The 12500-nt window shown below is 40.4% G+C and overlaps 1 protein-coding gene across 1 annotated transcript; it reads right to left on the bottom strand.

The window, feature by feature from the left end:
* Positions 1-4011: 4011 nt before the first annotated feature.
* On the bottom strand, positions 4012-9987 carry LOC116686496 (zinc finger protein SNAI2). The gene is made up of 3 exons (XM_032511515.1): positions 9612-9987; positions 5661-6269; positions 4012-4436 (listed from the first exon to the last, which is right to left on the bottom strand). The coding sequence occupies exons 1-3, from the start codon at positions 9688-9690 to the stop codon at positions 4258-4260; spliced, it is 867 nt and encodes a 288-aa protein (XP_032367406.1). The 5' UTR covers positions 9691-9987; the 3' UTR covers positions 4012-4257.
* Between the last annotated feature and the right edge of the window lie 2513 nt (positions 9988-12500).

The raw sequence follows: 12500 nt of genomic DNA, 5'->3' as shown, positions 1-12500 counted from the left end.
TACCAACGTAATCTGATTGCCATCATGTCTATTACTTCCCTTACCTATCACCCACACACACACAGTCTCCATTGGCCTAATATTGTAGCCTTAAAATAGTCCTCGTGTCTTGACAGCAGCTAAATCCGGCGTCGCTGTCTTGTATTACTGACACACTGCGAGATGGAGAGCTGCCCTCATGCCTAATATAACAGCTTTCCGTGTATTTATAGGCCTGCGGGGAGTCAGAATAGCATCTGTGTGTATTGAAAATGAAGCTGGCTGACTGGTTGGGAAGATTTAGACCGTGTTCCACCGACTGTTACTGTTCAGAGCGTTCCATTACATCATGACAGAACCATCCTGGTGGGCAAACAACAGGTGCTCAGATTGGTGGTACAGGTGCAGGGCGGGGCAAGTGTTTGCACCATTGTGACAGCAAGTCCTGTATCTCTGCTGCTGGTGGAAAAACCTTCATCATTTTATTTTTTACTCCTGCACATTGTTTACCATTTACATGCTGCCATTAGGACATCTCATGAGATCACATCAGTTTCCATTTGAACGCAGATGATTCCCAGGTTGACCTCAGCTGTGACCCTCGTACTTTCAATCTCTTATGAATTCTCTCGAGGATGGATAAACAAGCATAAACAGGGCTTTATATTCACTGTTATTCATGTTTGCATTATTATTTCGACTTATACTACTTCTGTTGTTGTTGTTTGGACGCCTACTGAACTTAGGCATACTTTTAGTTACAAAAAACATTCAAATATCAAATTGTTTTAGCCCTTTAAGGACATAATGTTCTAATTTTTTTTCTATCATTTTTACTTTTTAAATATCTATTTACACAGTGAAACCCAATGGAGAGGATCTTCAAATTCTTAAACTTACTCCACTTTGGGTGCCCGGGTAGCACCGTCGGTAGAGCGGGCGCCCATATGTAGAGGGTTACTTACTAATGCAGCAGGCCAGGGTTCGACTGTGACCTGTGCCCCCCCCCCTCCCCCCCCTCCTTTCACTTCTCCAGCTGTCCTGTCAATAAAGGCCTAAAATGTCCAAGTTGAACTTTCATATAAGCGCATAATCATTTTGATGCTTTAAGTTGAGTTTTACAGCCCTATTTAACTCTGTGCTCCAATAGTTTCCAATTAACATGTATTGGATTATGTTTCATTTTCTTGCCAATGGTGTTGATAGATAATCATAAGTTAGTAAATTAAGCTTGAAAACTAATGCAGCTAGGGCTTTATGACTACACAGCACTTTATGATGGTTGGATTCCTGTCAAGAGTTACCAAAGTCTTCCACTCCAAGAAATAAGTCCGTAAAATAACAGAAAAACTTAGTCGAGTAATTCATTAAAAAAATGGAAATTATGAGTGTAGCTCCAGTTAAAATACAGAACATTTTGTCAGGCCGTTCTAAAACTGTCTCATACAAAGCTGTTCAGTTAGTAAACTTCTGGAAACGTTTAAAAAAGCGTCAAAAAGCTCAGAAAGAAAAGCAACAAAAATCTAAAAATGACAACGTGGACTTCTTTATCCAACGTTTTGATGAGCAACCATGCTAATTGTCCTAACGTGGTACAGGAACCATTCACACACTGTTCACCAGGCTGCCATCTACTCATCAGATACACACGATTTAAACTCTGATGGTGCAGCATTGTGAGCAATTCAGGGTTCAATGTCTTCAAAGTCCCAAGCACACTTCAACATGGAACTAACCAGGGGTCAAACCACCAACCTTCTGATCGGCTGGCAAACGCTTTCACCACCTGAGCTACAGCCGGCACATGTACACCACGATCAAGCAAAAAGGTTAATAAAAAATGAATGTGAAAATATATTTGTTTGGATTAAAGTGTAAATGAGACTTCTAGTGTGGCCGATTAGCTCAGTCGGTAGAGCAGGCGCACGTACGGTGTGTAGAGGTTTGTTCCTCGACGCAGAAGGTCCAGGGTTCAGGTCTGAGCTGTGATGGTTTCCCCTCTCAGATCTGAGCTGTCTTGTCTGTTAAAGGAGTAATGGCCAAAAAAAGATTCTATAAAAAAAGAGATGACTTTTTTTGGCTCTCTCATGTTGTCACACACTGAAAAAATTCATAAAAGGGCCAGGATTTATTTTTTACAAAGTCAACATGCATTTTAAATAAAAACATAAACATAATAATGCATAATGCATTTTTACACAGCATAACGTTATTTCAGCACTTCTAAACTTTTAGTTAATTTGAAATAATTTCAAACGTTTTTGCAGAAACAAAACAACTTTATTATACAGCATATACAATAATTGGGATGCCATTTAATACTAAGTTACTGTAACTGAATACTCAACTGATGAGAAAGAAGCCATAAATGTAACATGGCCACCTGTTGAGTTTGGTGTCCCGAAGCAGGAAAAGTTCTCTAGTGTTGCTTTAAGCAAGACCGCAGCGAAACAAGCTACAAGGCAGGGTAAAGGGCAATTGTGCACCTTCAATTTCTGTCCACTGAAAGTCCATGATATACTGTTATTCTCAGTGTCAGACAACATTATGGAAATAATCCATACAGAGGTCACCCTTTTTATTTAAAGAGTAAGATCCTTTCTGACATGAAACAGCACCGCTAGGCAAACCCTCCAGGTGCCATTTAAAACACACTTCATTCAAAGTCATCAGAAACTAAATTAAACTATGAAAAGCTGTCTTGGTTCGTCTTTCCACTGTTCTAACCATCACAGCTCTGGTTTGGTTGAATAAACTCTTAATTCACCCATTGACTTGGGAAATCATGCTGGCTCTATACATGCTAAAAGTACTGATTATTTACATGGAGTCTGGTGAGTTTGGCGAAAGAAATGGATCTAACAAACAGTTCTATCTCTGTAGATATATCTTCCATAATGTTGTCAGGTTCTTACAATAGTAATCTGAGCCTGTCTGGGGCAAAACCAGCACTTTTGTGAAGGTCAGCTTCAAAACTGTCTTCTTAACTTCCATTGTAGCTTGTTTCACAGAGCAGAGATTGCAGAGATCTCTCCTAATACGGAACCACTGTCAAAGATTATTGTTCCCATCAGTCACAAAAAATGGTAGTTACCCTTCAGTGGTGGAGGCACAGCAATGGCGCTTATGCACATACGCCATATGCCAAGGTCTCCACTGTACCTAATGTGCACCTCCTGACTACTGGGACTACACATGGGGACTAAGGCAGATCCCACATGGGGACTTCAAGAACTGTGACTGGGTTCTCGATGACAGCGGAGACGGTTGAGAACAAGGACATTAAGCAAATTGAAGAAAGACTCAGTCATCTTCTTTCAGTAACACATCTAACACAGCTCACCACAGTCCCCCCCCCTCTCTGTCACACTGAATGAAACAACCCAAACTGTTACTGAGGTCTATGTTTTAAAGCCTGATGATGTGTTGTTCCTGTTATTGTTGTGTGGGGGTGATGGGGGGGTCAGTTCTAACATCACTGTTTACAGGCGATAAGAGCAAAAGGAAATTTTGAATACATGTGAGGCTGCTTCATGCTGACTCCACCTGTGCAACATTGTAAACACTTCAAAATACACGTTATGGCGTTGTTCCATTACATGCTACGTGCTCGACTCCACCGCGGTGCCCGTCCTCCTTTCTCCATCCCAGATTAGTATCGCCCCATGCGTGAGGCGAGCGTGGCTGGTTGTCATAGCAGCAAACTGCTGTGACGTAACGCGACACACACACAGAACGTTAAAGGTGTTTTTGATTCTCTGCATGGGGCCGTTTGCCAGAAGACAGATTTAATTTCGAATTAAGCCAAAAAAAAAACGCTGGCTAAACTACTTAAACACAGCGATGACGCAGTGATTAGTGTCGATTCTCTCCGACCAATCAGCAGTCACGTCACCTTATGGTATTGCCTCAGCTCGCTTGGAACGTCGACTGAGGTAGTGCCAAAATAAGTAGCTGTTAGCCAAAAAGACGAGTTGAGTCGAGGCAAGTCGAGGCGGTACCATGTAGTGGAAAAACCCCATCTGTTCATACACATAACTAAGTGGTTTCTGACAGCAAGTTACAGATGTCAAAACACTATTTTGTCAAACTCTTTCTGTGAAATAAGTGTTTTGATGAAGAAAAGGGCTGTCATCAGACGGTAGCTTGTTTTCCACTGCTTAGGCATGCAGGTTTTGGGATCCACACACCAGGTTGGGGAAACCTCGTAGCTGTTTTTTTGTTTGGAAGACACTCGTTGTTGAAGAGTATATTGGAAGAGGAAGAGGACGTTCAGAGTCAGGACAGCGGGCAGCCAGCCTCCTGGTGCTTGGCTAACAGTGAGATCCTGGAGAAGGTCTTGAAACAGCTTGCACACTGGTACTTTTTCACCTCGGAGTGGGTTTGGAGGTGAGCTCGCAGGTTGGAGCGGTCTGCAAAAGCTCTGCTGCAGTGGAGGCACGAGAACGGTTTCTCTCCTGCACAAGGGACACAGAGATTTATGTCAGTAACAGTTTTCTGTTCATTGTAATCCATAAACCCTCTAACCCACAGTTTTTTAGGCCCAGGACCCCAAACCTGTAAGAGAGACAGAGCAGGGACCCCTTACTACATATATTATATATTATTGAGTTGGACATTAAACTGGGCCTACAAAGCCTTTATACGTATCTTTTTCTATTGATGCCCTACAAATATATACAAAGCTATTAAAATGATAATTATTGACATAATCAAACATATTTATACATGTTTTAATGTTAATCATGCATGTAGCACAGTGAATCCTTGAAGCTTAACTGTATCTGTGGATGGCTACCTTACCTACAGGCTAGTGGGTAGATCAAAATAAATCACAAAATAGGCTGATTTACCTTTGCTATTAATATGTTGGACTTGTGTTTATGTAGCCTATATTTTCAGACATGTTTTTTAAGTTTTAAAAACTAAAAACAAACTAGAACTGAAGCAGTTATGACGGGCTCCGAGCCTCCACACAGTCAGTCTGGAGATGCTAGGTACCAAGCTCCGTGCAGATCAGTCGTACGGTCTAGGAGGAGTTCGAAAAAGTAGGTTTACGACAGATGATGATTTTTCGCGCATTAAAGTAAAGGCAGAAATAGGTATGGCCTACATCACAAGATTTAGCTGAATTCAGTGAACTCTGGGATATTTGTTTTATGTCCGATGTGCGGTTTAGGAGTTACAAGGCCAGGTTTTCCTGCTATAGCGCCACTTAGTGGTGGACGTGGGTGAATTTATTTGGTCCAAGGTCCTTGCAGGGATCTGGACCAGTTCTAAACCTTGCTACCACGGATGTAAATTTTTGCAATGATTTGTTTGAACATCATTCAACCAACTGGGCGAAAAGGAGAGAGAGAGTGACAGAGAAAGAGAGCACATGTGAGAGGGCGATCGAGAGAAGAGAGTGTGCATATGTACAGACAGAGGTGAACCTGAATCTCCTCAGAGATGCACATGCCTTTTCAAGCGTCTTGCCTGCAGATTATAATGATTCTTGCTGCTATAACTTTGTAGTCTCCCGATGACATCATCAGGGGTATTTCCTCAGCGCTCCTCCACAAGGACTCACCATGACTAGTAAACGGACCTTCATGTGTAAAACTGGAGGAGTGCCCCTTTAATAAAGAGTTGTTCTTTTACAATACGCTGAAGAAGGTGTGGATGTGTGTTTCACTGACCTGTGTGTGTTCGTATGTGTCCCTGGAGCAGCCAGGGTCTGGAGAATGCCTTGCCACAGAGTTTACACACACAGGGCAGTGTGTGTGTCCTGATGTGCATCTTGAGGGCTCCCAGGCTGACGTACTCCTTCTCACAGTACTTACAGCTGAAGTGCTTCTTACTGCCACACTCACACTGGAGCTGCTTGTGTTTGGCCAGGCCCGAGGAGCTTAAGTACTCTTTATGACAGTCCAAACATGTAAAGCTCTCCTGGCTGCCATGAGGGATGGTTGGAAAGAGGGCCAGGAGAGGGAGGGAGGAAGGGATGATGCTCTCTCTCCTCCTGTGGTCTCCTGTGACACACTGGCTTCCCAGGTTCACTTTGGGACAGGATTCAGCGGGTTTGTAGGCATCTGCAGGGCTTCTACTGTAGCCCTCTGAAGAGTGGCCCAAAAAGGAGAAACGTTGGGTGTTTGGAGAAGATGGAAGATGCGATCGGTCGGCTCTGAGAGAAAGAGGACAGGAGGAGGAGAGAGGCTGGAAGAGCCATGGGCTTGTGGCTGGGCAATGATGCCGAGGGGGGACGTCATGGTGTAGCAGGGAGTCTTCATAGGTGCTGCATGGGACCTCTGTGGAACACACACACACACACACACACACACACACACACACACACACGGTTATCAACAAGATGAATTAAGCTTCATAATGCCTTGGTGATATTTTTTCATTTAAAAAGGAGAAATGTGTAATATATTTACTGTATTACATCATAAAATGACCATGATATGTCAGATAATAATGAAACATGCAAAAGTCAAACAGTTGCATGATCAGAGACGTAATAAAACGAGGGTAAATATTGGAGATGCATTTTAAGATGGAGACAGCTTAGAGTCCGAAAGGCTAACTTCCAAATGAACAGGTAAGCATTGAGCTTCACTACTTTACTTATTTATTACTTATAAATATTTTTACGGCTACACTGGAAGGGCATTTCCAGTCATTTCAACATTCGGATACTAACAGTAAATTATTACTTGAGTCTGTTGCTTGCAAAAAGAATTGAGACACAACGTGTAATGTTATGAAATATTCTTGTGGCTAACGTTGCCATCGCCGGCTTTAAGGTTTTATATTTTGGAAAGTAGGATGATTCCTACTTTGTTACAAAATGGCATTAAATATACATACTAGTGCTGTCAAACGATTCAGATACTCATTAATCCTGATTAATTGCATTAATGTCATAGTCAACTTCCAATTTTTATCTATTCTCAATGCCCCTTGATGTCTTTTTGTCCCATTATTTTTTTCTCATTTTAATGCTCTTATCAACATGGAAAAGTGGATCGGCTTGCTTTGTGCAAATGTTTTTTTTTATTAAAAACAACATTGGCATATAGTCTACTGTATGGGGCTGGGCGATATGGCCTAAAAATAAAATACCTGATTTTTTTCAAAAAAAAAGAAATCCGATTGAAGATTTAAATGTATTTTTTCCCCCTATTTAAAATCAATCTGCAGATGACGAAGAAATTGTTTCAAGTTTGAACTGTATTTTGTTTTGAGTCATAGACACGCACGCACATGGGGCATTTATTCCATTATGATTATTCATGCCAGTTTTGTGGAAATATAAATTGGTTTGAGTGTTTTCCCTACCATTGTTTTGTGTTTTTTTATTTTTTGGGGGGGCTGGCTATATGTTCAACAACAATACAGACGCGTGACATACAGCTGTTTTCACACATTCAGGTAATTCCATTGTTCCTCGCTAAAGGTTATTGGGCAACCTTGCCCCTATTTTCACCTGTTGCTAGGTAACATTAGCATCCCATGGTCTCTTGAATGTAGCATACCTGTAGCAAGCTCCTTCATAGTGACTAGTAACTAACTCTTCAGTGTCAGTGAGCATGCTTGTACCAAGATCTAATGACGCTTCTGATTGGCTGCATGCAGGAAACACCCGTTACACACAAAGACGGGGCTCCTGGTGTGTGTGGTTGTATTTTGAAAGGCGTGACTACAGTATACGTCACATAGGTGTAAAAGGAGCTGGAATAAAGTACATCTTAACGTCGTAATTTCTTTTTGTTAAAATGGATTTTGATGGGGGGGGGGCCTCACTCAGTAGCTCACTCAGTAAGTGCGCTCGCCCCATGTGGGCTGAGTCCTGCAGTGGTCCGGGTTGCTGCGTGTCATCCCTCATCTCTCTCCCCCTTTCACGTCTGTTCTAATAGAGGGATAAACCCCCCCCCCAAAAAAAAACAACAACAACATATGTAAAGAAACCGGTATCAAATTCATGGTTTCTAAATAATGTTAAACGCAACCCAGCACTATTGATAGCGTTGATATTGTAGGTATCAATCTGCCACTCCATCTGACTGTTGCTCATTTAGTTATGAATGTTTAACGTCATAAAGAAAACTAAAATCTTTTTGGGGCTTAATTCAAATCATAATCTTTACTCAAAAATAAATGATGACATTTTTTTTTCACACACACTTTTTTTTTCTCCACATGAGGTATGTGCCCAAACTTTTGCAGACGCCATTTTTTTTGTTTTCTGTTATTTTTGAAAGTGTAAATGATGGACATAAAAATCGGACTTTTCGTGACATACAATACGAATGTCTAATCTGTCACACACTTGCAAACTTACAGCGATAGTCTTTGTAAATGAGCAGGAAATCCCAACATTTAAGGATTTTGTTAAATTGAAATCACTGTCTAGTTTCCTTTAATTTGAATATGATCTCAGTCTTATTACTAGGTCTTCGTTCTATTTGCTATTCTGATGGCAAGAATGGAAGTTCATCAATACAGTGGCATGGGGATGGGGACGGCTCAAGCTCACTTTAAGGGCTGTTTTGGAACAAATACAAAGGTGAAAGGAGGGATTTGTCAGAAGGAGCCTGGAAGGCTGCTACATAGCCTCTTCAGGCTGCTTAATGGGGCCCTTCTGGTCTCTCAAGGAGCTGGGTACTTTGCACCTGCTAAACACAAAACTACATTTTGTTTGTGGCCAGACAAAACTGTCGTTCCCCTTTATTTAGCATTATTTCCTTTACACAATCTTGTAAAGCGCTGAAACAGAAAGCTTGTGCTGGTTTGAAACATGTTGTAGGATACATGACCACTCCACTGTCTTTAAATACTGTAAAATCTGAACTTCGGTCAGAAAGAGGATGGTTTAACCCTCATGTTGTCCTCGGTCAAATTGCCCCGTTTTCCTATATCAATGTTCTTTTTAATTCCCCAAATAACATGATTGATTCCACATAACACTCTTTGGCAAGTATAAATCTTTACTTTCATTAATTTTATTCAATTTTATAGCATTTGGAGAAGTGTTTTTGAAATAGTATTGAGTAAAAGTTGACATATTCCAGTCTGTGATTATCCATCAACATCCATTCCTTTCATTTTAGTCTAAATAATTCAAAATTTCTGCTTTTATAACTCCCACATTAGGTATAGTTTCCTATAAATGAGGTTTATTGACCATAAATTCTAAAAATAACTGTAAAATTGAAGTCAGTAGTGTTGAAAATGTCAAAAAAAGTGACAAACATTGAAAAAACGCGTCATAAGTGTGGAAAGAAAATGTACAAAAACGTAAGAAAATGTTAAAAACATTGATTAAAAAGCCTCAACAAAAGTGTAATTTTTATTATTAGCCTATTCATTTATTTTTTGGACATTACAAAAAAAAAAATTCAAGTAAAAGTCCAGCATTCACACTTCCAGGCATTGGCGTGTTCAATTATTGACGTATTGATTTGTAAAGATTATCTTTATGTAAGCTAGAAGATGTAGCCTACTGTTGTGTAGGTTTCTATATTAGCTCAGGTTACCCTATATGAGCTGAATATGACTTTATTTATTATTTTGTAATAACAGTTAAAAGTTATGCTAGGCTACTTTCCTTCCTCTGACGGAGTGATGCGTTCAGGGAGTCTTACCCTCGCTGTTTGAGCTCAGTCTTCCGTAGTTTGCTCTCTTAACGACGTGATGTTTCTTTACCAAGAAAGACCGCGGCATGTTGTCGCCCTCTTCCCGGGACTTGGCGTGGAGTGACGGCCGTCTACAGCCGGTTAACGGAAGCAGCTGCCGGTGGTGTGACAACCCGTCTGTGATTCACAGCGGCGGGCCGGCGGCTGTGTGTCTGTCAGTCTGCGGCCTCGCGCATTCTCTGGTTGGTCAGGTGTGAGCCAAGGGTCGCGCGGGGGAATTTCCATATTCACAAGTGTTGAACCAATTACAATGAAAGGACAAGTGCAGGGGGCGGGCTATGTGTGTCAATCAGCATGCCCCAACAAAACAGGTGTATGAATGGTGATAGCCGCTCACTATAGAGGCACGAAAACACTCCACACTGGTCTGGGCTTCAGACACACGCCCCCCCCCCCCCCCCCCCCCCCCCCCCCCCCCCACCTTCATTATATGAAAACAGCTGATGGTAACTCTTACCATCGCTTAAAAAGTCTCAACATGAAACACAGCAGCATCAATTAAAGAGAAAACTATTACATTGTTGCATATAGCAACAAAACAGAAGATTACCAAAGATGATCTTGCATTTCTGCAATTATTTTGATTGAAAACCAGGGGCGTAACACAACATTATGGGCCTTGTAGAAAGGCATTCTCTATGGGCCCCTCCCCACATCCACAGCTATTCATTCTAGCATCTTTTTAGGCCCTCTTCATATGAGGGCCCTGGGTACTCAGTCCCCTTTACACCCCCTGTCCAACAACCATATGTAGTAAAGGGTAAGGGCTGGTTTTGCCATTGACAGGATCAGATTAATATTCTAAGTGTCTGACAACATTATGGAAAGGATTTCTAAGGAGGTCCACTTTTCTGTTAAATAGTAAGATGTTTTTTTTTTTCTTCAAACACCCGCTTCATTCAAAGACGACAAATGCAAAATAAAACTAGAAAAGTCGTTTTGGGTCGTCTTTCCACTTTAACAACCATCACAACTCTAGTTTTGGTTGAAATAAACACATAGTTTACCGATTTACATGTTCAAATGTGTTGGCTCTTTACACGCTAAAAATACTGCTTTTTTTAAATGGAGTCTGGTGGGTTTAGCGCTAGCGACTTCACAGCTGTTTCTGGTTAAACAGAAATGTCTCAATGAGGTTTTTAAGGTCTATCTCTGTAGGGATCCTTTCCATAATGTTGTCAGACACTTAGAATAGGAATCGGAGTCTGAACCAGCACTTCTGTGACGGTAAATACAAGCTGGACAATTGCCTGGACAGTTGCCTCTAAACTCTAGTTCTGGTTGAAATAAGCACATAGTTTACCGATTAACATGTGAACATATGTTGGCTCTAGACACGCTAAAAGTATTGCTTTTTTAAATGGAGTCTGGTGGGTTTGGCGGTCCTCAGAGCTGTTTCTGGTTAGCCAGACATGTCTCAAAGAGGTCTATCTCTTTTGGGATACTTTCCATAATGTTGTCAGACACAGACCAAATAAAGCACTTTTAGTGGACCAAATTTTGGATGCACATTTGCCCCGTCGGAATAACTGGAATTGTTGGGTCTTTGTAAATTATAGAGTGGTCTAGACCTACTCTGTCTGTAAAGTGTCTCAAGATAACTTATGAATTATGAATTGATACTATAAATAAAAGTAAATTGAATTGGTTACATTGGTTACATATTGGAGCCATGTGCTGCCGGTTGCAGCGTTCACCGTTAATACTGGACCAATGTCAAAGGTTATTGTTCCCATAAGTCACTTACACCCAGAAAAGCATAGAAAAATAAGGTCCAGGTTGAAAAAAACTGTTATTACCCTTTAACTCTTGCATGGTATTCGGGTCAAATTGACCCATTTCAAATTTTTACAAGAAGGAAAATGGTAGTTTCATTTCTCTCTGAAAATCAACGGCCTTACCTTATTTTCTGTGACAAACATGTAGTTCTGACTCAATTCAGAAAATTATTCTGGATACGACCACTTGTGTTTTTCCAAGATAAAATGATCAAATAGTGGATTTTTAACATGAATTGTAACCTTGTGACAAAAAACGAATCACACTTCTAGTTTTAATTGTGTTCTAGCAGAGACTGATGCATTCCCTAAACATACACAGTATGTTATCTCAATTGTTTGAAAATGAGATATAGACAATATTTGTTGATAGAATATGAAGTAAAATTTTATTTCAGAAGAAGGGGGGTATTAACTCTGCATGGTGCCCAAACTTTTGCAGATGCCATTTTTTTTAAGTCTTGTTATTTGAAAGTGAAATAAAATCTAACTTTTTCTGAAATATAATACGAATGTCTAATCTGTCATTTGATGCCTTTTGGAGATTTTTCCATCTTTTCTTGGCTTCTTTATGCACATTAATACACATTTTTACCTGGGGTGCCCAAATTTTTTGGGCAAACTCACCACTATCTAATAGAATTTTCTTTGAAAAAAGGTAAGCCTATCCATTTAAAAAACATTTTCTGAAATAACTATACAGGCCAATGTGTGCACAAGTCATTTTATTGGAATTATTGATGTTATGTGATTGTGAGTAAGCACACATTAACATATATTTACACACTTATGGTATTGGAGCCAGTCTGATAGAATTAAACCACTGGTAGTTTTATATCAAGTCATCATGACAACCAAACACTAGTGCTATGCTTTGGATGAAACCAGATACTGTGTTCAATATGCGTATTGGAAATGTATACAGTATGCATATTTTTGAAGAACAGCTGAAAAAACTCATGTAGGTCATTAAACCCATTAAAAGACAAAGTGACATTGTTCAATGCCAAAAAGAAAAGGGAATTACTTTGTAGATTGAAGGATTGCTTGTTTGTGTCCC

This window comes from Etheostoma spectabile, unplaced genomic scaffold (assembly GCF_008692095.1).
Source record: "Etheostoma spectabile isolate EspeVRDwgs_2016 unplaced genomic scaffold, UIUC_Espe_1.0 scaffold379, whole genome shotgun sequence".
Taxonomy (NCBI): domain Eukaryota; kingdom Metazoa; phylum Chordata; class Actinopteri; order Perciformes; family Percidae; genus Etheostoma; species Etheostoma spectabile.
This window is presented reverse-complemented; position numbering and strand designations above follow the sequence as displayed.